This window comes from Scardinius erythrophthalmus, assembly GCF_964197995.2.
Source record: "Scardinius erythrophthalmus genome assembly, chromosome: 2".
In the NCBI taxonomy this organism is placed as follows: domain Eukaryota; kingdom Metazoa; phylum Chordata; class Actinopteri; order Cypriniformes; family Leuciscidae; genus Scardinius; species Scardinius erythrophthalmus.
This window is the reverse complement of record NC_138222.1, coordinates 62,560,194-62,587,595: the sequence shown is the minus strand read 5'-3', so window position 1 is coordinate 62,587,595 and position 27,402 is coordinate 62,560,194. Positions and strand designations below refer to the sequence as shown.

General features: G+C 40.1%; 2 protein-coding genes across 5 annotated transcripts; one reads left to right on the top strand and one right to left on the bottom strand.

The window, feature by feature from the left end:
- Positions 1–57: 57 nt before the first annotated feature.
- Positions 58–27,393, bottom strand: cbln11 (cerebellin 11). Of its 4 annotated transcripts, XM_081359111.1 has the most exons (6): positions 21,549–21,592; positions 21,286–21,348; positions 20,171–20,254; positions 3,700–3,892; positions 3,435–3,569; positions 58–3,197 (listed from the first exon to the last, which is right to left on the bottom strand). In XM_081359111.1, the coding sequence occupies exons 4-6, from the start codon at positions 3,860–3,862 to the stop codon at positions 2,917–2,919; spliced, it is 579 nt and encodes a 192-aa protein (XP_081215237.1). In that variant the 5' UTR covers positions 3,863–3,892; positions 20,171–20,254; positions 21,286–21,348; positions 21,549–21,592; the 3' UTR covers positions 58–2,916. The 4 variants fall into 4 exon arrangements, with proteins under 4 accessions (XP_081215237.1, XP_081215238.1, XP_081215236.1 ...); XM_081359112.1 differs by having other exon boundaries at positions 2,186–3,197; positions 3,700–3,853; positions 21,286–27,393; XM_081359110.1 differs by lacking the exon at positions 20,171–20,254 and having other exon boundaries at positions 2,186–3,197; positions 3,700–3,926; positions 21,549–21,571.
- On the top strand, positions 11,600–17,903 carry LOC308686966 (kelch-like protein 33). Its single transcript, XM_081359103.1, has 5 exons — positions 11,600–12,808; positions 13,121–13,798; positions 13,954–14,893; positions 14,982–15,152; positions 16,042–17,903. Exons 1-5 carry the CDS (start codon positions 12,622–12,624, stop codon positions 16,562–16,564), a joined length of 2,499 nt encoding a protein of 832 aa, XP_081215229.1. The 5' UTR covers positions 11,600–12,621; the 3' UTR covers positions 16,565–17,903.
- Positions 27,394–27,402: the final 9 nt, after the last annotated feature.

The window sequence follows — 27,402 nt, the reverse complement described above, 5'->3', positions numbered from 1 at the left end:
GATGTTAAAAAAAATAGGATTGAATGACAAAGAGAATTTGGGTTAGATAAGTGCGTTACTGTCAACATATTCTTTATTTTTACAAATTGAGGATACATTTTATCCATCAATCAACAGTGTGTCACAAATACAGTCAACCAAGCTTTACACTAATTATTTAATCCAGAATATTCATTTGACAGGTGTTTTGAGTGTATGGGTTTACTTAACTATTTTGTTGGGGGGAAATTCGTTAGCAAGTTCGTTAAATATGAGAAATCCTCCCATCTAGGGATGTACATTAGTGGCCAAAAGTGAGGTCTGGCCTAGGAAAATTTACATCTTTATTCAAATAATATTAAAGATCGTGTACATTATGTAGTTGTGCTGGGAGTCAATTGTTTTATTTGTGACAACACAATGAAACATGCTACATTTTGCCGACATACTGTAATGTTTCCCAGGCAGTCACACAAATAAATTATAAACACATGTAAAAACAAGAGAGAACCATACCTTAACCAAGTTTAGTGTTTTGTTCTTCCATCACATGGAAGATGGTTATCCTCATATTTTGATGGTTAAAACAAACTTGTAGGGCCATTAAAAAAATATCCCCCTCAGACATCACTTTTGTATGGTGACCGTGAGGGGACATGTTCGGTTCACTTAGTTTTGTCGTGGCCACAACATATAAACTTGTGGGAACGTGATATTAAGTCATGGGAACGTCATAAAATCTTGTGGGCACGAGATCGTAAGTTGAGTGAACGACATCCGTTTCTCGTGGCCACGACTTAATATGTTGAGGGAACGACGTTTCTCGTGGCCACGACTTAATATGTTGAGGGAACGACATTCGTTTCTCGTGACAACCAGTTTTATAACATGTGGGAACCGAATCTTCACACGTGACATGGGCTCCTCCTTTTACTCCGGTCATAATTTACTTTGTTATTTGTTAATTTAAGTTTCTCATTTGTTTTTATTTATTGCCTAAAATGGGACTTTATTCGTGACTTGAGTATTTCATTCAAGCCAGCAAATTTCAGACGAAAAAGCCCATTCAACTTAAGAATGCGCTTCATGTGTCTTTCACTTACGTACCTATGTCTTAATGCACTATATCTTTATATGACATTCCTAATTCAAAGTAAAACGTTATTTCATCAGTCATCTCCATCTCCGACTGCTGTATGTGGTTACAGTATTGAACGGTGTGTGGTTCCCTCAACATCGTGGCCACGATAAATAGATGTCGTTCTCTCAAAATGTGGTTAAGTCGTGGCTACGAGAAAAATATATCGTTCCCTCAACATATGATCTCGAGGCCACAACTTTACATCGCGTGGCCACAACATAATAATGTCTTTACCTCAACAAAATGATCTCGTGGCCACGATTTATTATCACGTTCCCACGACTTAATATGACGTTCCCACGAATGAATATATCGTGGTAACAACATTTTATCACGTTCCCACGAGTTTACATGTTATGGCCACGACAAAACTAATTTAACTGAACATGTTCCCTCCCGGTCACCGTACCTCTGTACTCACTTGGAAAAACTCACTTGGTCTCATTATAAATTACTTTTTATAAAACAATAGAAGTCTGGGGTAAGTCCCTATTTGGATAGCCAAGTGATGGCAGAACCTGATTTCGCCAAGCACAATATGTTTCTGGATCAATATCTTTGTTGATCCTGGAACAACATTATATTCAACCAGTCAGATTTGGGGGACACGTTTACAGTTTATGTCAAGTTTAGGCTTACAATCAGGGTTAGGTGCTTCTACATCAGTGGGTTATTCATCATAATTTTCCTCTGATTTTAGAGATAACTAGGGATATGGTTAATGCCAGGGACACACTAAGCCGACGATCGGCCGTCGGGCAATTTTGGGCCGTTTTTGAGCGTCAGCCGACTTGGTTTTTTCGTTGGCTCTAGTTGGATGTCGTTGTTGTATTTTTAGCCGATTCAACATGTAGAATCAACATCGGGCTGTCGGTGAGAGAGAGAACTCTGATTGGCTGTTCAGTTTAATGAATGAGTCAGTGCACGAGAATAATGGCAAAACAGCGCAAGTCAATACGGTACACACAGAAGGCTGCTCTAATATTACGTCATCTTACCTGAGTGTTCCTGGGTGAATATTTTAATAATAACATGAGCCGAGTGGAATAAAGAAAGTGATCAGCATGATTGATATTCAAAATGGTGAGCACGCACTGCTTTGTTTACGCTTTGTGTATCTGCAGCCTACAGTGTCGGGAATGACGAATAAAGACACATTTATCTGTACAAATAGACAGATATCTCCTTACACGCAGGCACAGACATTTTTTTTTTTACAAAAAAATGAAACATCACAGAGCTTACCTAAGCTGGACTGTGACGCTATTTTCTTCTGGAAACAAACTTTGTTGCATTATTTTCCTTTTATATCTGCAAAGCTGCTGTGAAACAATCTGTATTGTAAAAAGCGCTATATAAATAAAGATGACTTGACATGATTTGACGTTCTTTCTGTGTGTTCAAGCACAGCTTTTTTGCCATGACGCAAGCGACACGAGGCAATAACATAGTCGGGTTTCATCAGCGCTAGTTCTTTCGTGATGGTTTGGTGCGTCCCTGCCTTCAGACTATATTTTCAGACAGGAATGTTGTTTCAGGATCAACAAAATATGTTGACACAGGAACGCGTCTAAATCAGCAAATCAGGACGTGACAAGTGAATCAAAACTTGTGTTCTGTAGAAGAGCAATTTAAGTAATAGAGGAAGACTTGTTTTTGATTAAATTTGATTAAACCTTTTAATTAAATTCATTCAAATTGAAGAAACATGAGATACAATTTCACGACTGTTAAACGGTTATTTTTTACATTTTGTTAAATAATTCACACTGATTAAATTATACAGAAGCAGAATCTTATGGGTAAAGAAGGTAGCCTGTGAAAGTGGAATAGTTGTACCGTCGATCCACAAAGATCCAGCATCTGATCCACAGCTTCACGTGAACCTCCTCTCCAACATCCAGCTCCATCACAGCTCCATTGGACATTTGGTCGTTGCGATCCCCAGAATTATATTCATATGAAGACACAAATCGTGCTGTGCCTTTAAAGATGCTCAGACCCATATCATGGGAGGCAAACGCGGAGCCTGAGTACCTGAAGTAATACACACCCTTAACAGGTGCAGTGAAGACTCCTGCAACAGATATTTTAGTCACATTTTATAGAATAAACAGCAACTAAACCAAATCTGGAGAATAGAAATACTCTATGTGTATTTGTGTACTTTTTTTGTGGAGCATGTGTACTTGCATAGAGTACATTCTGGTTTTATATGCTATACAGAGCAGAACAAATCTCGATGTTACAAAGTACAATTATTTCGTTTTTTTTTTTTTTTTACCACAGAAAGTCAAACAAAATATGCAGTTACCTGTGACAGGGTTGTATGCATCACCAACGTTGGTTAGGACTTTATCAAAGATGAGTTTGGTCTCTTCACTAAAAGGCCCTCGGTTTGTATTCTCTGTTGCCGACATGGATGCAGTGAATGCCACTTTTGGACTCTCTGTGTGTGGAAAAGAGTATTTCTACAAGGAAATGTGAATAATGCTTGTTCATGCTAAATGGTAATAGTTGCAAAGTTACAACAATGTCCAGATACTGTATCCAAACCCCCAAGAAATTGGAGAATTTACCCTTAACCTGTTTCCGCAGTTCCTGAATCAAGATTTTCTGCTCTTCGAGTTCATTTTTAGCAGAGTTCAGATCCGTTCTCAGTCCATCAAACAAAGCTTTAAGCTCCTTCAACTCAGAGAAGATATTCACCACAGGAGTCATAATATCTGCATCCTGTGGCATGCAGGAACTTATTATTGAGATGAAGAAGATCTGAAATAAAGCCATGACGACCGTTTCTCTGGTGCTAAAGAGAAGAGCAAAGATCTACAGTCGCTGTGCTTCTTATTTGTATAGAGCTACCCTTGGTTAATGATTAATAATTTGGAGTTTTTAGATCGGTCATGAGATTTACGGCTTATGTCTGAGGAAAAAACAGAAACGCAAGTACTCAGATTTGACTAATCAATACAAAACTTTCTAGAATTGCACAAGTGAATTTCCATTATGTTGTAGGCTACAAACTGCTCATATTAGTGTAAAAGATGTAAACATTCTGTAGAGGGAAAGATCCTGTGATAATAGCATGGGTGTTTTATTTACATTTTTAAACATATCAGGGTTTCCCGCAGAAAATGTGTTAGTTAAGGTGGTGAGGTTGGGGTGGTGGTGGTGGTGGTGGTTGTGGTGGTGGTGGGGGGGGGGGGGGGGGGTTGTGATAGACTACAGGCTCTGTACTAAATTTAAAAATTATTTATTAAACACTAAATATTACATTTAAATAACAATTTATAATTTATAAATAACCAGCTTTTCAAAATACGAGTTGCAATGTGCAATTTTAACAACCTATACAAATATTTTAAAATATTTGTGCTAAAAGGTGTAAAACAACATAACAACTGAAACAACAACAACTGAATTTTAACCAAAATGCCAGATTAACTTTTTTTTTCAGATAAATAATGTTGTAGAACGATGACATTCAACCACCAGATGCCGCTGTTCGGATGCATCACACGATTCAGAGGCTTATCACATATTTAAAGATTGAAAGTAGAGCTTAGATCGGGCCCAAAAAAATATTTTTTTGTTTTTAATACGTGGGCCGTTATAACCAGGGACGGCGCCAGAGAATTTTTTAACGCAGGTGCTGAGGGGGTGCTAGATATATTATATATAAATACTATTAATAAATGAGCAAACATAGGCCACTTAATATTTAATATTCAATTATTTTAATTATCACAATTGAAGTATTAATTTTATTAAATTGAACAAGCACAACACTCAGCATTCAATCAAATATTCTTAAAGATTTATTAGGCTATTATTAATAATGTTATTTCTACATAATATCGCGTTATTTCGTAATATGTACATAATATGTGTGCGTGCAACAAGCAAGATGTGCATTTGTAAATCAGGTGACAGGCGTGCATTGATTTTTATTAATATTTGTATTAATATATTTAATATTTTATTAATAAACGATCGCCATCTCCATTATTCAACGTGCAGAGAGAAATCCACATCATGGATAACTTAATCAGAGAGTTGCCTATTTCTTTTCGTTTTGAATTGTTTCGTTTAAAGACATTTCAAGCTTTCTTTAGATATATTTCTCATGTCTGTGAGGCATACACTGAGTTTCGGTTAATTTATGATAAATTTATGACGTGCAATGCAAGTGACCGCGGCGCCTCCATGATTATATTGTCTGCTATATTTGATACAGGCATACAAACAGGCAGGATACAAACATATATTAAATACAGGCAATTTGTTGATGAAAAATGGATTAAAATTAAGATACAATCTATACAAAATGAAATTCACTTTCTAAAAAACAAAACTTAATGAAGTGGTCAAAATCATGTCTGACCCACTCCATGTCTCTCGATATATTGTGCATCCTATCTTACTCGTGCTGTTCACTTTTCATAATCAACATAGATGGAAAAAAATAAACATTATAATATTTTAACAAATATGAAACTAAATGAGCTTATTTAATGGCTACAACACATATAGTAGGCCTACAGACTCTCTATTTGTAAAATTGCTTCTGAATTTTGCACACATAAGTTGAAAGGCATTTGTTTGTGCATAGTAAAACATATCTGCAACATTTATCAAGTTCACAGATAATTGTGCGTGGATTTATTAATTATTATCTTAATGAATAATGCTACAAGGACGAAGCATGTAAACTGCGTTGTTTGTTTATTCAGAATGGAATGGATCGCAAATGGATCCGAATAAAGAAACCTAAACAATGATGAACACAGAAAATGAACAAGAATGAACTTTGGATGGCCTAGGAGGAGGAGTAGGCCTAGGCTACTATAATATAATTCAACAAGGTTTTAGAATATAGAATATTTTTTAAACAAAATCAATATTTTTAAAGCCTATTATCCCGGGCCCGGTGTGATGTGTGCGAGCGGAGTAGACGCTGCGCATGACACGTGACCTGTTGCATTTTGTAACACAAGTGCTTGATCAAGGGCCCGACCCGACCCGGCCCGAGGCGGGAAATATCGGCCCGACCCGGCCCGTGTGTTGCTTAGGCAGCCGCTTTAGTTCCAAAGTGCTGCGGGAAACCTAGCATATGTTCTTTCTTAAAACCTTTCCTCCAGCTTTATTCTTCAAGTCTACCACCAGTCTGAGGAACAAAAGTATTTTTCTATTTATTATCTATTCAGCATAATCAACAAAATAAAACTCTTTACAAACAATAACATATTTGTCTTATTTCATCAGAATACACTGCTACTTTTGAACAGCCATTAAATTAAGTGGAAAAAATGTATTTTCTTAAGTTCCTGTCCCTTAGGACGATTTACACCCTTAGGAGTCCTGGCCAAGGTTCATCATCAAGGGTCCTTGCCTCTTACTGATAGCTCCTTGTTGGCTTAACAGAGCTTGGTTCTCAGAAATAATACAGTATCTCTCCTCAACGGCTTACACTGGGCGATAACGAACAGGAGGGACCTTCAGTCTCAAACGCAGGGGACAATGGCCCTCATTTATCAATCTTGCGTAGAAACGGGCGTATATTACGGCGCAAGATTATGCTTACACTCCTCTCATCGCCTGATTTATGAAGCTGTGCGTACCTTTGAAATTCTGGTGTACGCAATACCTGCCCTTGATAAATGCCGCGGCTGAAATCGATCGTCATTAGAATAACACGCCCCTATATATTCAAGTCTCCGCTCCCCCCACGCCCTCATTTTACGCCATGGACACACGGAAGACGGCAAATTAAAGAGAAACTTCTTTGAGAAAGAGAAAGCGAAACCAGGGAAGTGGAAAGAAACAAAATTGATTTCTAGATTTTTATTATTAATGACGCTTATTGTTATTTAGAAGAAGAATGTCGTTATTATTATTTGTATTATTATTATTATTTAAAAGAAGAAGAATGGCATTTTTATTATTTTGTCAGTCTGAATTATTCTTTTGGTCATTGAAAGCCTTTCATTACTAAACCCAATCCGTGCATACCTGCCGGGCCTAACCCTGGCCTAACCATCGTTTCAAAGAATAGTACAACGGCGAGCGCGTCGAGTATAAACGCCTCGTCCGTTTGGGGAGGTGCGCGCGCAGTCTGCGGAGACTCGCGCTGCGGAGCCAGGCGAAAGTATAAACAAGGCTTGAAACGTCAGGTAAAGCGCACAGGCTCGCAACTTAAGGAATACATATGCCTACAATTCAAATGCTTTGGTAAAGTCACACAAATTAAACATTGAAGTCCATGTTGCACAAAAATAAACACTGAAGTTAATAATTACTATGTTGTTGTTTTTTTTACAGTGGGTCATATTATATTATATCTTTTAGTTTGTCAGTGCGTTTTGTGGTGTTAGGAATTGTTTTTTTGCGCATTCCCGCACTCAAAACGTGCGTACACCACCTCCTGAGCTGGCGTAGGATTTGAGCGTGCCGTACGCCAACGTCCATATTGATAAATCTCAAAGTCAACATGGTTTTGGGTGTACGCCAGGTGTACGCTGGAAATTTGGTGTACGCACTTTAGATAAATGAGGGCCAATATCCCCCAGCCCGAGTCGTGGAACCTTCATGCTTGGGCCCGGAAGGGATCCAACTGAGGGACACTGGGTTTTCAGCTGATATCATAGAGACCATTCTCAGTGCTAGGGCTTCCTCCACTAGAAGATGTTATACCAATAAATGGGGTGTCTTTGAAAGGTGGTGCACTGCACATAATGCAGATCCAGTTAACTGCCAGATTGCTTCAGTTCTGGACTTCCTGCAAAGAAAAAAATTATCAGCAGGCACATGCCCCGCCACTCACAGGGTTGATGTGGCCGCTTTATCGTCTTGCCATGCCTTGATTGACAGGGTGCCACTTGAGAAACATCCTCTGCTTGCCTGCTTAGTTCGTGGAGCCTGGCGACAGAGGCCTCCTGTTAAAACCAACATCCCTTCATGGGACTTAGCTATGGTCCTGTAGGGTCTAGTTGAGACCCCCTTTGAACCTCTAGGGTCAGCGTCTGATAAACTTCTGACTTTTAAGATGGTTTTTCTTATGGCTATCACTTCTTTAAAAATAATCTTGCATCCTCATCCTGACTAACCTAAGGTTCCCTTCTCGACCGTATATCCAGTCACTCTTGAGGCCTTCTGCCCTACTCTGTTCACAACGCCGGGTCAGGAGAGACTTCACAGACTGTGTCTAGTCCGTGCTCTTCAGACCTACGTCCACCGCTCTAGCTCACTGGTGTAAGTCAGAGCAACTATTTGTTTGTCATGGAGGCCGTAACAGAGGCGGCCAGCCACAAAACAATTTCACATTGGGTAAAAGAGATGTTATTGCCCTTGCTTCTGAGGCGCGCAGTCAAGCTTCGCCAGTAGGCATCAGGGCTCATTTTACTAGGGGGGTCTCTTCTTCCCAAGCCTTGGAGGGGGTTGTCTCCATACAGCATGTTTGTGATGCAGCAGGCTGGTCCTCTCCGCACACATTCATTAGATTATATAGTTTGGATGTTCATGCCACTCACATGTCCTTGAGTTGACATCACAAGCTCATGCCTGAGACCTTCTTGCGTTCTTGTGCGCACACACTACACAACCCTAAGGGGTCCAGACACCTCCAAGCACGGCGGCGTAGGTATTCTCGTTCCCAATGCACTGATCAGCACAGTATCGATTGTAGCTTTTGAAAGGGAATGTCTCGGGTTACTTGATTGTAATCCTGTTCCCTGAAAAAACGGAACAAGATGCTGCGCTGTATTGCCGTGCTGAAGATGTCCCAGGACTGCTCTTCAGACAAAATATCCTGTCGATGCAGCTGTGGCTCATCTATTTATAGCCTTGCGGCACACACGGTGAGAAGGGGAACGAGACACTGTGTCTTCAGGAGGACACTTTGGGGAATGCCTCCAGCGTGACTGGTGTCTGAAGCATGTTTAAATGTGTCAATGTCGCTGGCCGACGACAGTCAGTGACGTCACTACTGGTGCGACCATGAGAATAAAGGGCACCTATATTAGATGTCACCAACTTTGTCTGAAGAAGATGTAGACAGGCAGGCCAGTCTCGTTCCCGTTCCCGTTCTCAGGGAATCATGGTTACATGCGTATCCTGAAACACACCTTTTTGAAAGGGAACTCGCACTGCGTACTCTAGAGGACACTTTGGGGAGCAAATACCCACACCACCATGCTGAGGGAAAGACTGCCTAAATCACTGTAACAAGCACAAATTCAACGGACTTAGATGCCAGAGTAAGATTCTCTTACTGGTAATGCCAGCCTCTAAGCCAGACATTATCTTTAAGGGAATACTGGCACAGGAAAACAATGGTTCCCTCGCCTGTCACTCACAACCTAAGTGAGCTGTCTACTTAAGGAACCCGCTTTCAGGGGGAGACAACTTCAACCTTAGTATTGACTCATGAAGGGGCTGCCTACTTGGAAACCCAACCTGTGGGGAGACAGCCTGGCTTCATGAAACATAAAAAAAGCTGCCTACTTAGAAACCCACCAATAGGGTTAGGCATGAGCCTTACATGAGGCATGATATATAGGGTTATCTGGTTCAACCCCTAAACACCACAGGGGAACATTTTAGTAGCAACATTCTCCATCCCGTCTTACCTAGAGTCAGGATCTCGCAAGGCCAGCACTCCTAAATTAAGGGTGCTTAACCAGTGGGAAGGGATGCAAAGCTCAGGCATACCCACTTCTCACCAGGGTCCAGAGATGGGTTCTCTGGGGAGCCAAGGACCCTTTAAGTGAGGGGAGTCCAATGCTCACCCAATACTGTGATCCCCAACTTAGACTAGGCTACAAGCAGGGACCATATACCCTGATAAGGAAACCCTATCAGGGAAAGGTGAATTACACTCATTAGAGGAAACTAGAAAAAAATCTGCAAAGTGTTAGCCATACTAAAGTCCCCTAAAGTCTGCCTGAGCGTGAACAGAGCATGAAGGACCCAAGAGAGGGTATCCTACTTACAGTGATAATATGCAGTTATAATATGAAAATATATGGGGAGAGCATTGCTATAGTGTGACGATATTGTATTGCCATAGGTAGCACATTAATGTTAATACTTAATCAAAACTAGTTAGCACAGTATTTGGTCATGGTTACACTTGAATTGGTTACAAATTAGATGTAAAATCTGTACAAAACACAAGTAATTGTACCAAGCATGTATGTAGATTGCTACCTAGAGAGAGAGAGAGAGAGAGAGAGAGAGAGAGAGAGAGAGAGAGAGAGAGAGAGAGAGAGAGAGAGAGAGAGCAATAGAGAGAAAGAGAGGAAGTGTAGAGAAAAAGAGAGATGGAAGGCAGAGATCAGGTAGAGAGGAAGTGAAAGGCCCCCAAGAAGAAGAGACAAAGAAGAGGACCCAAAGAAAGGGACCCTGAGAAAAAAAGAAGAGACAGACCAACTGTTACAATCTACTTTTATCTCTTCCTTGAACATTTGACTGTAACCCAAACGTGAGACATTCAAACTGACCAGTCAGAAGATTACAGCTTCCCCTGCTGCCCCGTGAAAACTAAAAGACCCTGATGTAAGCACATCTTAGCCTACAGTCCTTGATCCCTATCAGCACCTTTAGGAATTCCAAATGGCAAAAGTCTTTGTTTATTTTCAAGCCTACAGAGGGCATTGACAAATATAATAGTAAATATAAAAATAGTTTTGTTGCTCTTCATCCTTTTATAAAAAAAAATTGACTTACCATTTTAAATCTCTTTTAAACAGATGTCATTTGCATTGAAATTCCAACAGGCGTGAGAGTGGCTTCAATTTCCAGACTCTTTTGGTCACTATATTAATTAGAAAAGGCAATTAGGAATTGCTAGAGTCTTAGCATGAGCATAATCTCTCTGTCTCTCCGTGGCCTCTTGGCATCTCCGGCGGGATTCCAATCCAAGGCTGACAGTGACATTTGCTCCTCTGTTTGTGGCTCTTAAAGAGCAACGGGTTTCCATCTGTTGTCTCGCTTTTTCACGATTTCCATACATGGACAGACAAAAGACATGGAGAAGCCTTATGATCCAGGCTATGTGTGTGAGCGTGTGTGTGTGTGTTTATTAGAAGAATTTAGCCAGGCTATGTTATAGCAGTATGCAGTATTATTATTATTGTTAATGACATAAATGTCATATGAAATTTTTTTTAAAGCGTTCAAATAAACAAACAACAAAAAAAACTTTAAATCTATAAAATGTTTTATCGTGTAAAGTTTCAGTTAAAGCATTTTTAAAAAGAAAATTAACCTTCAAGTCTATAAATTGCTTGTTTATACCGGCCCTGGACTCCTTGACCCAGATAGCATTCCCAGGCTGTGGAGGAGAAACATGATTCTACTGACTCGATTAGAATCTAATGCCAGCCATCACATGCTCCCAGAACATACTCCAAAATTTCTTATGGCCCAGAATAGGGGGCAGTCGTGGCCTTATGGTTAGAGTCAAACTGGTAACCCAAAAGTTGGAGGTTTTATTCTCAATACCAGCAGGAAACAACTGAAGTTCCCTTGAGCAAGGCACCTAACCCCCCATGGCAAAATGGCTGCCCACCGCTGCTGGTTTGTGTGTCCACAGTTTGCAGTGTGTGTGTTCACTACTCACTGCTTATAATGTGTGTGCACTAACTTGGATAGGTTAAATGCATTTGGCCAATTCCGAGTATGGGTGGCCATATACTTGGTATCTGGAAATTGAAGCCACTCACACACCTTTTGGAATTGCATTTGCCAATATGATAAATATCAAAGCAAATAGCATCAGTTTAAAAGAGCTTTAAAATGGTAGTAAAAAAAAGAGGATGAAGGACAACACTTTTTTTACCATTATATATGTTTGGCCTTCCAATTCATGTCACATAATAGTCACTTAATAGAACTGAGCCAGAACACCGCAGGCACATAGTGTTCTCACGCAGGCAAAGTCACGGAGTTCCTCTTTTAAAATCATCCCAGTGCAGTGTTGAGTTGTGGAAAGGTCCAGTATCAGTGCAAAATGTAATTTCTTTTTAGATGTTTTAGATGTAATGTGACTGAGAACTGCATATTTCAACACAATAAAGCAAGCGTAACATTTATTAGACTGATATTTTAGATTTGGAAGACATTCTTTGCCATGATGTTCTTTAAACACAATGGTGTTTACAACCTGTTTTTCTTTTAATCAAATTGAGTGGTACAGCTGAAAAGTAAAAGGAATTGGTGACATTATCTGAAAAGGAACGGTGGAGCAGGTGATTACATTAGATGGCTTGTGATGCGATCACAGTGAATGCTAGAGGTAAAAATAGCATTATGATGATAACATTGTGAGCTCGTGAGACACTGATCTTTTTTGCGTACCTGACTACAGCATAAGATCCCACATCAACAGAGAGATTCAAGAGAAGTTAAGAAACAGATTTGATGCAACTTGTTCTTTTTTTTTTTTTTTTTTAACAGAAGTAAAGAAGTTTTTTTGCTTTTTATAGAAACCTGAAGACACAATGGCAATGGATCAGCAGTGTCTTCAGAGAAAGTGGAGAAGTTCATGGAGAACAGCCAGAGAGGATGAAAACATGAATGGTGGAAATGAATGGATGGATGTGAGCGAAGAACAGGAAGACTGGGAGAATCCAGTTGAGGAAAATGAGCGGTCGGAAGAAGAGGAGCTGCAAGTACAAGCATATGAAAGTGAGAAGGCTGTTGATGACTGTGATGGATGTAGTATTAGTTTTCCTTTAATGCATGTAAACAGTGACATTATGTGTACAAATAATGATAAGGCAGGTGTTGAAGAGTATGCCAATAAATATGACAACAACAGTAATGTAGAGAATGCTGATAAATACGACAACAAAAATAATGATGAAGAATATAGTAACAGTTTACCTCTTAGGTCTACAAATGGTGACGTTTCAGTTGCTACATGTAAACATAGAGATAAAGGCACTGATAAAGCTCACAATAAATATGATGATGACGATGATGATAACTGTTTTGCAGCTGCCTCCGTCAGTACCAATGACATTAGAGATTCTGAAAAAGACTCAACTTTTAGAGGTTTTACATTTAAAGAGCAGCAGATGACAGACTCATCAGATGAATATGATGGACATTGCAGTTTTGAAGATTTTGATGATTGCGACATGTATCCCAAGAAGCTATACTCCGATCCAGCCTACCCAGGTGTGGTTTTCGAGGCTCTGGAGAACATGATGTTGTATTCTGTCCTCACTGACTTGACCATCTACACAGAGGACGGACATCAATTCCAGGTTCATTCTATTGTCCTGGCTGCGGTCAGTAACCTTATTCAGTTGAGGCTCAGACAGAAGCCCATACAAGAACAGATTATCGCATTGTGTTTGGGGCCCGAGGTTCATGGTTCGGGGTTGGCAGCAGTGGTGGAGTTTGCCTATACGGGGAACATCAGCATTCTGAACAAAGCAAATATGGAGTTGGTCAGGACTGCAGCTGTTAGCCTTGAAGCTCCGAGAGTTCTGGAACTCTGCACAGAGGAGGAACAAAGAGAACAGGACAAGGCAATAGGGAAGAAAGAAGGCAGACAAAGTTTTTCTGCTAAGGAACATATGAATGATAGTCTACAGCATATCCGACAGCTGTGGACAGAGAGAGTGCGATGTGATGTGGAGCTTGAAGCAGAGGGAAGAGTGTTTCATGGTAAGAAATTTGTTAATATGAGGTTTAAGTTTCCTATGCATAAATTAAATGATTCATTCATGTTGTAGAAATGTAGACATCACAGCATTAATTTGATCCCCTGTGAATTTGCGAAACTGCTCGTAAACTTGTATTTATTTCCCATCCCCATGAAGCTCACCGGGTGCTCCTGGTTGCCAGCAGTGACTATTTCAGAGGCATGTTTACCAGCGGTATGAAGGAAAGCAGGCAGAAATTGGTGTCTCTGCAGTTAGTCAGGGCTGCCAAGTTTGAGGCCCTCCTCCACTACAGTTACAGTGGGGCTCTTTCTCTTGGATGGGGCTGCGTGTTTGATCTCACCTGTACATCTCTTCAATTACAGTTTCAGACTGCCTACTCATTATGCCTTAACTTCCTGGAACAAGAAATAGATGCTTACAGCTGCCTGGACGTTGTGTCTTTCGCAGAGGCCTATGGGATGTCTGACCTACTTGCACTTGCCAATAACTTCGTCTTGAGGCACTTTCAAGATGTGTCCATCACTCCGAAGTTCCACGATCTTCCTGTGGAAAAATTTAAGAAATACCTTCAAAGTGACTCCCTCTACGTTCTCTCTGAGTTGCCTGTGTTCAAAGCAGTCATGTCTTGGATCGAAGCCTATCCCAAACAACGGGTGAAATTCTCCAGGGAGCTGATGGGGACCATCCGCTTTCCTCTCATGACCTTTAAGGAGTTTGATGAAGTCATGTCTGTTACATCTTGGCTTAGAATTGTTGCCAAAAATGTCTATAAGTCTCTCTTTAAGGCGTTCTTCTCCAGTTCTTCAGATGTCCAGTCAAATATCAGGGTCTACATGCCTAAAGACACTATAGTCCTTGTTGGGGGTGAGAAGATCACTGATAATTTTGACAAACATAGACCCTGCAGGGAAATGTGGTTTAGCAATTCTTTGCAGAACCATGTCGGATTGGTGAAGAAAGTAGAGTGGAAAATGCTGGGAACTTTACCCGAGAAACCAAGATTCAGTCATGGAATTGGAACGATAAGGGGGAAGCTTTACGTAGTTGGTGGACGGCATTATTATGGCAAAGCTGATACAATGAAATGCACCTACATGTAAGATGAAATATGAGGCTTTTTCTGTCTAACCTTGTTCAAGTTTACCCCCTCATACTATGGACTACTTGTTCAATCTCTGATCTAGGTATGATCCCATCCAAAACTTCTGGCAAAGGTTGGCTGATATGCATGAGAGAAGAGGCAGCTTCGCTGTAGTGGTCCTGAATGGTAAACTATATGCTATTGGAGGAGAGAGATATTCGGGGGTCAACATGGAGAGTGTAGAGGTCTACTGCCCCAACACAAATTCTTGGAGGTTAGTACAGTAAATAAATAGCACACACCACATCAGCTGTTGTTCTTGAAACAGATCTAGCAAGTAATCACAGACCAAACACAACTGCAAACCCTAAACCATGTGTGAATGTTGTTCAAGACCGAAACCCCAGATCAAACCCTTACCCTAATATTTGATTTAGGGCTGGGCGATATATCGCATGACATTGTTATGCGCATCTCGTCAGTAAAGCCGGTTCATTGATTAGTAGTAAATCGCCATGACCTGCTTTCAAATGGAGCGGCATTTACCTCACAGAGCCGTAGTTCACTGACAAGCTGAGCCATATCGCATTAAATGCCGCTCCATTTGAAAGCAGGTGATGGCGATTTACTACTAATCAAGGAATCGGCTTTACTGACGAGATGCGCATAACAATGTCATGCGATATATCGCCCAGCTCTAATTTGATTTGTTTACATATAAGGGTAGGCACCATTTTTAACTTTGAACAAATGAAAACAAGTTTGAGATTGATAGATGTACTGTACTGTCTTAAGGTCTACTTTTCACAAAATATTTTCAGGAGGTTTGTGTCACCAGGAATTGACCGACAGCCAGGTTAATAACATTACTTACATGTCTTGTATGTATTGTATGTCTATCCCCCATATCCTCATTTTCCATGATTAATTAGGAATGTTGTTTCAGGACTAACAACAATTTAATTCCGAATCATGTCCTACTTCAATAAATAACTTTATTCAGAGTAAGAGTTTAATAGTAGATTTAAAGTAGGTAGATTTAAATATCATAGATCATATTGCAAATGTATAGCAAAAGTTCAATTCTTTCCAATAGCTTGGTTAAAATAGTGAGCGATGCTGGTAAACCTGGCCCTTCTCTTCTTAATTCTCTACTTCTCCAGTTTTGTCTACCCATTAGACCAAGCTCTATGCTGTCATGCAGCCAGTGTATGGAATGGCACAATCTTCCTATCCGGAGGCTTAAACAGCCAGTACCAATGCCTGTCGTCTATGATCCTTTACCACCCAGAACGAGGATCCACTAACTTGGGTGAGATGAGAAATGACAGAGCGCTGCACTGCATGGAGACCCTGGGTGACCGTCTGTACGTGGCTGGTGGGGTTTCAAGCGATGCTGATGGCCATCTGGTAGATCAATTAGGCTGTGAGGTCTATGACCCTGTGGCCAACTCCTGGAGTGCCATTATGCCAATCCCAGTGCCTCATGCTGGGTCAGCATCAGCTGTCTTAGAGGGGAAGATCTACGTTATCGGAGGCTACTGCCATGATAACTACAAAGATATCAAATTCGTGCACCGCTATGATCCTGCAACAGCACATTGGGAGAACATGAGCTTGACTCCAGGCCCGAACACATGCATAGCGGCCTGTGTGATGCCCATACCTATTCACATTAGAAAGTAAGAGGAGAATATCCTGAATACAATAAATTATCAATACACTAGGGCTGCACGACACGCTTTAGCATCAATATTGCGATGTGCGTATCCACATCGCGATGTGCGCATCCACGATAGTCACATCTCAAGATCTGTGATCCGTACAGACCAATTGCCCCCCGGTTCGGAACGCATGTGATTCGCAATTTATTTGCAGAGTTTTACCATCATAGAGTGAATGTTTATCATTTGCATGTGTTGCAAGTCCTGGCACTTTAAACATAAAACACAAGACGACTGGAACTCGCACACTGTTTTCTGACACAAAGTCACGCAGACAGAACGTGAGCACCAGATTCAGTTCTATTTCTCTTCTTTTTGAGCTTGAATAAACACTGTCGATTATGTGCTGTAAACAATTGAGAAAGAAAATGGATGCGTATCATTATATTGGATCCTTGCATTTATTCTTATGTATATAATTTCTTCTGCAATGTTTATCACAGAAAAACAAAAATGTTGTGCAGCCCTACAATACACACAGCAAGGCAATGGTTGAGTATTAACTCTTTCCCCACCACTGATGGAACATTCTGAACAGAAACGCTTATTTGAAAATACCATTAACCGGTTAATAACGTTATTTTATTGTCCTGTTTAAGATTTTAATTTGGCAGTCAACCAATCATGAATTCAAATAGTAGAACCTATGCAAATCTGACTTTGACGCATCCAACGTGAGTGAAATGCCCGCGCTCAGTTGTCAAATCGTCCTCTGTAAGTCGCAAGGCAATGTTCAGGCATTAGCTGTTGGATCGCAGGAGTTTATCCAAGGATATATTACCATATCCGGTTCTATCCAGCGTGGTGTGTTTTGAAACTAGCGGAAATTGCAGGTTACTGTAGAACAGTTTTTACCATTGTTTAATATATTTGGCAAAAATCATGTGTTATAAAAGATGAAGTGTTATGCACAGGATGACTAGATGGCAAATTTCAGACAAAGACACTCCGCTCCTCAAATACAGTTTTGAATAAAGAAAATGCGGTACTTATAAAATAACCAGTTTTTTATTTACCCTTGCACTGCAAACAGTCTCCAAAATGCATGCGAGACTTCATTCACGATTGAGGCGGGTATGAGCTACTGTATGAGATTTGGCGACAGTTTAAGGATCCATCGAATTACGAGGTTTAGTCACAAGCTCTGGTATAAAGTGTAGGCAATTTTTTTTGTTTTTTTATTAACCAGTATTTTTTCTAATTAATCCATTTTCGGAACGATACTGTTAAAGAAAGAGCGCATAAACAGAAATGTTAAAATACTGATTCTGCTCGGAGTGAACGATTGGATTTTTTTTTTTTCTGTTTTTTAAGCCCTGGATAAAGCATTGCTTATACATGTTGTTGTCTTTAAAGAACACAATTTTCTCAGCTTTATGCCAGATTTTATATGTATATAATATTTGTGTTGAGCATTGCTTCTAGAATAAACAAAAATAAAGGAAAGTACACTGCTCAAAAAAATAAAGGGAACACTTTTTAATCAGAGAATAGCATCAAGTCAGTTAAACTCCTGGGATATTGATCTGGTCAGTTAAGTAACGGAGGGGGTTGTTAATCAGTTTCAGCTGCTTTAGTGTTAATGAAATTAACAGTAGGTGCACTAGATGGGCAACAGTGAGACAACCCCCAAAACAGGAATGGTTTTACAGGTGGAGGCCACTGACATTTTTTCCCTACTCATCTTTTCGGACTGTTTTTCACCAGTTTTGCATTTGGCTAGGGTCAGTGTCACTACTGGTAGCATGAGGCGATACCTGGACCCTACAGAGGTTGCGCAGGCAGTCCAGCTCCTTCAGGATGGCTCATCAATACGTGCCATTGCCAGAAGGTTTGCTGTGTCTCCCAGCACAGTCTAAAGAGCATGGAGGAGATTCCAGGAAGACAGACAGCTACTCTAGGAGAGCTGGACAGGGCCGTAGAAGGTCCTTAACCCATCAGCAGGACCAGTATCTGCTCCTTTGTGCGAGGAGGAACATGATGAGCACTGCCAGAGCCCTACAAAATGACCTCCAGCAGGCCACTGGTGTGAATGTCTCTGACCAAACAATCAGAAACAGACTTCATGAGGGTGGCCTGAGGGCCCGACGTCCACGAGTGGGCCCTGTGCTCACTGCCCAGCATCAGGGAGCTCGATTGGCATTTCCCATTGAACACCAGAATTGGCAGGTCCGCCACTGGTGCCCTGTGGTTTTCACAAATGAGAGCAGGTTCACCCTGAGCACGTGACAGACAGGAAAGGGTCTGGAGAAGCCGTGGAGAATGTTATGCTGCCTGTAACATCGTCCAGCATGACCGGTTTGGTGGTGGGTCAGTGATGGTCTGGGGAGGCATATCCATGGAGGGACGCACAGACCTCTCCAGGCTAGACAATGGCACCCTGACTGCCATTAGGTATCGGGATAAAATCCTTGGATCCATTGTCAGACCCTATGCTGGTGCAGTGGGTCCTGGGTTCCTCCTGGTGCACAACAATGCCCGGCCTCATGTGGCGAGAGCATGCAGGCAGTTCCTGGAGGATGAAGGAATGATACCATTGAAGGGCCACCACGCTCACCTAACCTACATCCAATAGAACACCTCTGGGACATTGTGTTTCAGTCTATCTGACATCACCTGGTTGCACCTTAGACTGTCCAGGAGCTCAGTGATGCGCTGGTCCAGATCTGGGAGGAAATACCCCAGGACACCATCCGTCGTCTCATTAGGAGCATGCCCCGACGTTGTCAGGCATGCATACAAGCACGTGGGGGCCATACAAACTACTGAGTACCATTCTGAGTTGCTGCAATGAAATTTCAGCAAAATTGACAAGCCTGCTGCATCATTTTTTTCACTTAGATTTCCGGGGTGTCTTTGAATTCAGTCCTCTGTAGGTTGATCATTTCCATCAAACGATGTGGCATCCTTTCGTTCATAACACATTACCCAGTCCATATTAGTATAGATATCCAGCATGATATTTTTCCCCATTGAGATCTGATGTGTTTTCAAAGTGTTCCTTTAATTTTTTTGAGCAGTGTAGTTTCTTACTACTGTGTGCATTCAGTTTATTAAGACGTTTATTCAATATTGTAATCTATTACAGTACAATTTAGTATACCGACTTAAATCAAAATCTCAGTGTTTGTTAAAAAGGGATCTCAAAAAAAGTTTTTTTTGGATTGGATGACAAAGAAAATTTGGGTTATATAAGTGTGTTGCTGTCAACATATTCTTTATTTTTAGAAATTGAGGATAAATTTTATCCATCAACCAAGCTTAGTTTGCATTTAATCCAGAATATTAATTTGACAGTTGTTTTGTGTGTATGGGTTTACGTAACTATTTTTTTTTGGGGGGGGGGGGGGGGGGGGGGGGGCAAAAGTGAGGTCTGGCCTAGGAAAATTGACATCTTTATTCAAATAATATTAAAGATTGTGTGAGCACATTGTGTAGTTGTGCTTGGTGTCAATTGTTTTATTTGTGACAACACAATGAAACATGCCAAATTGTGCAGACATATTTTTTTGGCAGGCTGCCATACAAAGAAATTATAAACACATGTAAAAACAAGAGAGAACCATACCTTAACCAAGTTTAGTGTTTTGTTCTTCCATCATATGGAAGATGGTCATCCTCATATTTTGATGGTTTAATCGAACTTGTAGGGCTATTAAAAACAAATATCCCCCTCAGACATCACTTTTGGCCACTACTGTACTCACTTAGAAAAACTGGAAACAGTTCAGATAGTCTTCACAATAAATAACTTTATATAAAACAACAGACGTCTAGGGTGAGTCCCTATTTGGAGAGCCAAGATAGCCAAATCATGGCAGAACATGATTTCGCCAAGCACAATATGTTCCTGAATCAATATCTTTATTGATCCTGGAACAACATTCCATTCAGCAAACCAGATTTGAGGGACAAGTTTACAGTTTATGTCAAGTTTAGGCAAGAGTTAGATGCTTCTACATCAGTGTTATTCACCATCATTTTCCTCTGATTTTAGAGAGAACTTATGAGTAGGGTAGGGATATGGTTAATGACAGGGACACACTAAGTCGACGATCGGCCGTCGGACAATGTTGTGCTGTTTTTAAGCGATTTGGTGTTCCGCACCATTGGCTCTAGTTGGATGGCGTTGTTTTTTTGGGCCAAAAATAAATAAATAAATAAATCAGGCTGTCGTGAGAGAGAGAACTCTGATTGGCTGTTCAGTTTAATGAATGAGTCAGTGAACAAGAATAATAGCAACAGTCAATATGGTACAGACAGAGAACGCTGTTCTAAATTTAGTGTTCCTGGGTGAATATTTGAATACATCACATGAGCCGAGTGGAATAAAGTAAGTGATCAGAATGATTGATATTAAAATAATCTTTTAGGTCTTCGTTTAGCTCTGCGTTGTGTTGGTCGATGAACGAGAGCAGGCAGCAGAAATTTCTCAGGCCAGATTTTATTCTGCATGAATAAAAATAATTAAGAACAAGCTCGAGTCTGTGGCCTTCTCTCACAATTCAGCCTCTCTCTTCAGTCGCAGAACTGAAACATTTTACACTTTTGACATCTTTATAAACATGTATTTCAGTTTCTCATATAATCAAATCGTGTTTGTTCAACAGATTTCATTAAAAAAAATAAAGCATTTTACATAAACTCAAAACAATATTAATAGAAGAATGGAAGAAAACATACCTGCATGAATAAAAAGAATTTTAAGAACAAGCTCGAGTCTGTGGCCTTCTCTCACAAGTCAGCCTGTCAGTGAAAGGCATTATTTTAGCCAACAGATCTTGCACACTCATGCTTAATGAATTCTCTCCGAAAATACATGTTATAACTCATCACATCATTCACACAAACTTCATACATGTTTAAATAAGATTAAAGTGCATTTTAGAACAAAATTACACGTTGTATTACAATAAAGAAAACTTTTAGACGGAGCATCAACTCACCTCTCTTCAGTCGCACTTACCGCGAACTGAAGGAGAGCAACCGGAACCGGAACAAAAGTCTTAAAGGAACCACGCACCGTATTGAACAATACTGGAAAATGACCATCTAACCATAGAAATATGACATTTCAGTTAATAGAAATCAATATTAGAAGAATAAATTAAATTAAAAATTAAAAGAATAATTCCAGAATACAAAATAATGAAAGAAATATAACAAATGATAATAACACAGGGAGATATTTTGAGTGAAATTAATAAATAAATATAACACCAGTTACACATGCACTATTGCACACCTGACAGCCATCAGTGTTTCAGCTGTGTGTGTCCATGAAACTTCATGGATTCCCGTATAAGTCCGTGTACACCAAGTATCTGGGTATTTCTGGAAATTTACTGTTTTGTGTACTTTGGCTCAGGATTTTTCCACATACATCTGGCAAACCTGAATTTACACTGCAGTTTATCATGGCCAAATATTACCCAATGTGACCCTTTTCATGCAGTGTTAAGTAATAGAGGAACACTTGTTTTTGTCTGTATATCTGAAATAGTAACCTTTTAATTAAATTCATTCACATTGAATGAACATTGAATTTTCATTATGTTGTAGGCTACAAACTGCTCATAATAGTGTAAAAGATGTATACTTTCTGTAGAGGGAAAGATCCTGTGATAATAGCATTGGTGTTTTATTTACATTTTTAGATATATGTTCTTTCTTAAAACCTTTCCTCCAGCTTTATTCTTCAAGTCTACCACCAGTCTGAGGAACAAATGTATTTTTCTCTATATTTTCTATTCAGCATAATCAACAAAACAAAACTCCTTGCAAACAATAAATTACCCAAATACAAAATAAATCAATAGTTCGGTTGAATTTTTAGCCAAAATATTTGTTTTATTTCATCAGAATATACTTTTGAACAGCCATTAAGTGGAGAAAAAAAATGTCTAAGGTTACGCATGTAACCATGGTTCCCTGAAAAGGGGAACGAGACACTGCGTCTTCTCGTGGACAGTTTGGGGAACGCCTCCAGCGTGACTGGTGTCTGAAGCACGTGTTTAAATGCTGTAAGAATTAAATTTCCTTCTAAGACAAAAGCTGAGACAAAACTCACCCCTTAAAATGTTATATTTGATTTAGTCTGGAGTCTCCTGCAGTCATTATGACCAGTCGATTATGAGGAGGTGCTACTGCAGATCTGTGTCCAGGATAGGTCAAACTAAAGGCGCATATGAACTGAGCAGCAGGCAGCAGCTCAAACAGTAGAGCGTTGGTGCTTGCAACACCAAGGTCATGGGTTCGATTCCCAGGGAAAGCAAGAACTGATAAGAATGTAAATGTGTACCTTGAAATGCAATGTTAGTCACTTTGGATAAAAGCATGTGCCAAATGCATAAATGTAAACATCATCTGTAGACCTTTAGATTTCTGTCTATTGCTGATTTGGCAAGTTGTATGGAAGTGTCTAAATAAACTACACTTTTTTGTATGAGTGAGCAGTAGGCGACCGACTAAAGAGGTATTAGCAAACCCTGCACCCTCTGACCAAGATCAGACTGGCGTGGCTGTGTCCATGAGATCCACATAAACCCGGGGTGTGTGACTCTGTGCGGCATTGGGTCCCTTAGTGAATTAATAATTGAAAGTATGGATACTCAGAATAATGAAATATCTAAATTAAATCATAATCAATATTTCTGATTATTTTCTAATGAGAAACACGATCTAAATTTGATAATCATTTGAAATTGGAGTCAGAATAAGCGTAGAGCTAAAGTAATATTGAAACTAAACTCTAATAAATAAAGTGAACTTCACTGGAGCGCTGAAAAGACATACACGCTGTCTACTTAAGGAACCCAACTTCAGCCTTAGTATTGACTCATGAAGGGGTTGCCTACTTGGAAACCCAACCTGTGGGGAGGCAGCACGGCTTCATGAAACATAAAGAAGCTGCCTACTTAAAACCCGCCATTAGGCTTAGGCATGAGCCTTACATGAAGCATGATATACATGTATAGGGTTATCTGGTTCAACCTCTAAAAACCACAGGGGAACATTTTAGTAGCAACATTCTCCATCTCGTCTTACCTAGAGTCAGGATCTCGCAAAGCCAGCACTCCTGAATTAAGGGTGCTTAACCAGTGGGAAGGGATGCAAAGCTCAGGCAAAACCACTTCTCACCAGGGCCCAGAATGGGTTCTCTGGGGAGCCGAGGACCCTTTAAGTGAGGGGAGTCCAATGCTCACCCAATACTGTGATCCCCAACTTAAACTAGGCTAGAAGCAGGGACCATAGACCCTAATAAGGAATCCCTATAAAGGAAGGGTGAACTACACCCATTAACAGTATCCCACTAACAGGGAGGGTACACACCACGGTAGCCCCTGCAATCTGGGATCATCTTGAGCTAATTTAATAGGCCCAAGCTATTAATCTCTGAAGCACACCAGGAAACTGCCTGCTTAACCCACAATAGCGGGAGGCAGTTATGACCTTGCCAATTTGCTGAAGTTTGCATTCTAGGGAAGCTGCCTATTAAAATAACCCGAAACAGGGAAGGCAGACTCTCTATAGTGAGAGGAGGTCAAACAATGCACATCTTGAAGACAGCTCACCATAACAGCCCACAGAGGGCCAACTCACGTGAAATTGCTGTCTGATGGAGCTCAGAAGTGTGGAGGCCCCAGCAGAACGACTCTCTAATGAGGAGGCCAAACTACACTACTCCTTAAGGACAGCTTATCACAGAGAGTCGACACACTTGATATCACTGTCGAGATGGAGTTTAGGCAAGCGGAGACCTCATCCAAACGATTCTCTAGAGCGAGAGGAGGGCAAACTGCACTCAACTTTAAAGACAGTTTAACAAGGCGGCCCACAAAGAGCAGACAAGCTTGATGTCACTGTCTAAATGGACCTCAGGAGAGCGGAAGCCTCAGTCAAACGACTCTCTCTGAGTGAGAGGAGGGCAAACTGCACTGAACTTCAAAGGTAGCTTATCACAGCAGCCCGCAGAGAGCCGACACATTTGATGTCACTGTCTAGGTGGAGCTCAGGAAAGCAGAGGCCTCAGCAAAACGTCTCTAATTTAAAGGCTCGTGAAGGAGCCACATGCTTAAAACACAGCCTCTGGAGTTTCTACCCATCCTACCCTTCTACCCAGCACATTCAGCCTCTTTGACGCATCGCGTGCACAGCTCATTCTTGCACCAGACGCACATGCTTCCTGAAAACACTTGGCAGAGTGTTTCTTCGTGATATTCACGTTCACGTGTACACAAACAAATGAAAGAAATTGATGAAATCTAATAGAGGTGCCCTTTTATAATCACTATTGCACCAGTAGTGACGTCACAGACTGTCGTTGGCCAATGACATTGTTGTGATTCAGACACTGGTCACACTCCAGGCGTTCCCCAAAGTGTCCTCTAGAGGACGTAGTGTGAGTTCCCATTTCAAAGGGAACATGATTTCTGTCCTCATAAAGTTCAGGTGTAGTTCAGACATCTAATAGTTAATAGAGGAAATTAACCAGCCAACAGACCCGGCCTAAAAACTGGCCATCTTACTTGAGTATGTCATGTCACTTTTCTTAAATTTGAATGCTTTTTAGAGGTGAAAGAATCTCTTAGGCTTTCCACGTTTAGCATGATAGACACACAAAGACATAGTAGAACAACTGGATGTGCATGATATGATAAAAAGAGAACTTTCATAGCTTCCTACAAATGCATGTCTTCTGAAATATGCAGTGCATATACAGTACATAAGATTATCATGCATATTCTTATTTAGACTATATGAATGTTAAAATATGCTTCATGTATGCTCACAATATAAGCAATAAATATTTGTCATTTTGAGCCTGTAATGCACAAATTCAAAACATATGCTAAAAGTGTCATTGTGCATGTTTACTTTTGAGGTAGATTTAACGACAACATACAAGCACCAATACATTTAAATCAACATATCAAGGCCATGTTATAGATTAATAAATATATTATGTAACCATGAACAGAAGTAAACAGAAGTTAAAATACTGGTCACAGGCCTCCATTCAAGTAAAAGAGGTAGGTCTATATAGCTTCCCTTATTTTGTAAATAAATGCTGTTGGCCTACTAAAAAATTCAGTGTTCAAAACTGGTGAGCAACATTTTACAGTTCTAGTTCTATTGGGTTTCAAATCACCTCTAGATTTAACATGACTCTGTGTCTCTGGAAAATGTAAAGTGGCAGAACCAAGGTAAAGTATATACTAGGTAAAGTGTAAAGTGAATACCTAATTCATAAACAGTATCACAGAATTCATAATACACATAGTAATGTAATGGTACTTTGTGATACGTTTACTGTTTTCGAGTACTGTTAAGTGTTTCTGCTGTTGGCAAACATCTTACCTGCACATGTAGTACAGAGTCATTTACAAACGCCAGATGCAGGTGTTGATCAACATTAAAGTCATCGCTGACAGAAAATAAGAAACATTTGAAGATGTGGATTCAGCGGATTGTAGGTAAATATCCATAGCCTGGGAAAACCCAGACTACTTCCGGCGAATTTTAATTCTCTCTTCAGGATAGTCTGGAGAAGAGCCCATTCAAACTCATTTCTGTGCCGCTGAAATCGCGGCACCAATCAGAAACGTTTGGGGAGGGATTTACATGATGACGACAGCGCAGCGACGCTGAAGGAGTTCTCACGCAGTGAAAAATACATTGCGGAGCAAGAGGAGACTGACAACACGCTGGCAGACAGGACAGAGCAGGCTACTTTTCGGTTACATTTGATATTAAACATATTAAACAAAGTCTCAGCTTTCAAATTTGGTAATTTTTCAAAAGAAATTTAAACAATAAATACCGTTTTGTTGCTCTTTAATGTGCTGTGACAGATCGCTGTAGAGCATCAGTTAAAGCTGTTCTTGTGAACCGATCATCTCTTCCTTCTAGTTAATTTATAGCCTCAAATAAACATGAACAAACATAAGAAGGAATGTTGTTTTAACCACGGAAAGGCGTCAGTACACTCCGTTTTTCAAGTTCAAATCCTGTTAATCTACTCTCTCCTGACTGCTTTGTCGGACAAAATGGCGGATGGCGAAGTATGATTGGTCAGATCACCTGTCAATCAAGCTGAGCTATGTCGGTTGGTGACGCCCCTTTCAAAATGATTTGTCTACATAGCTTCTCCAGACCCTACACTCAGTTTCAACTGAGAAGGGTCTGGTTTTAACCAGGCTAAAATATCCACCTTATCCAGCGTTGATTTTTTTCTCTGTGTTGTTCCAAAGTATTGACTGAAAGCATTTGAACCATTTTGAGTGAGTACATTAAAATGAACTAACTGAACAGAGTGATTTATTCACGAAGCGGTGAAAACTATTCAAAACAGTCGACAGTAAATAGGAATACATGAAATGTATGAAAAATGCTTATCTGTTAGTGTAGGGTAATTTTCCTTGTCAGACAAAGTTTATCTGTGATATTTAAATAATACTGGAGATCGTGGCAGGATTGACAGATCAGAGAAATGGCGCCTTTTATAGTCGCCATGACGCTCCGTCATAAGAATTTGATTCTTTAAAAATAATTGGTTTCTTATAAGAAACTAATAATTTTTTAGTTGTTATCATTATTTATTGTGTGTGTTATTTTAGAATTGTATTATAGCTTTTTTTAATGTTTGAATTTGTTTTTAGTTTCTGTTTTGATTTTAGTTTTAAAGTTTTAGTATTTTTGATTGTTGATTTTTGTCATTTTTATTAGTTTTTGTAATGTCTGTATAGTTTTTTTTCTTTTCAGCTTTATGTAGCCTAAATAAAATAGATTTTTCATATT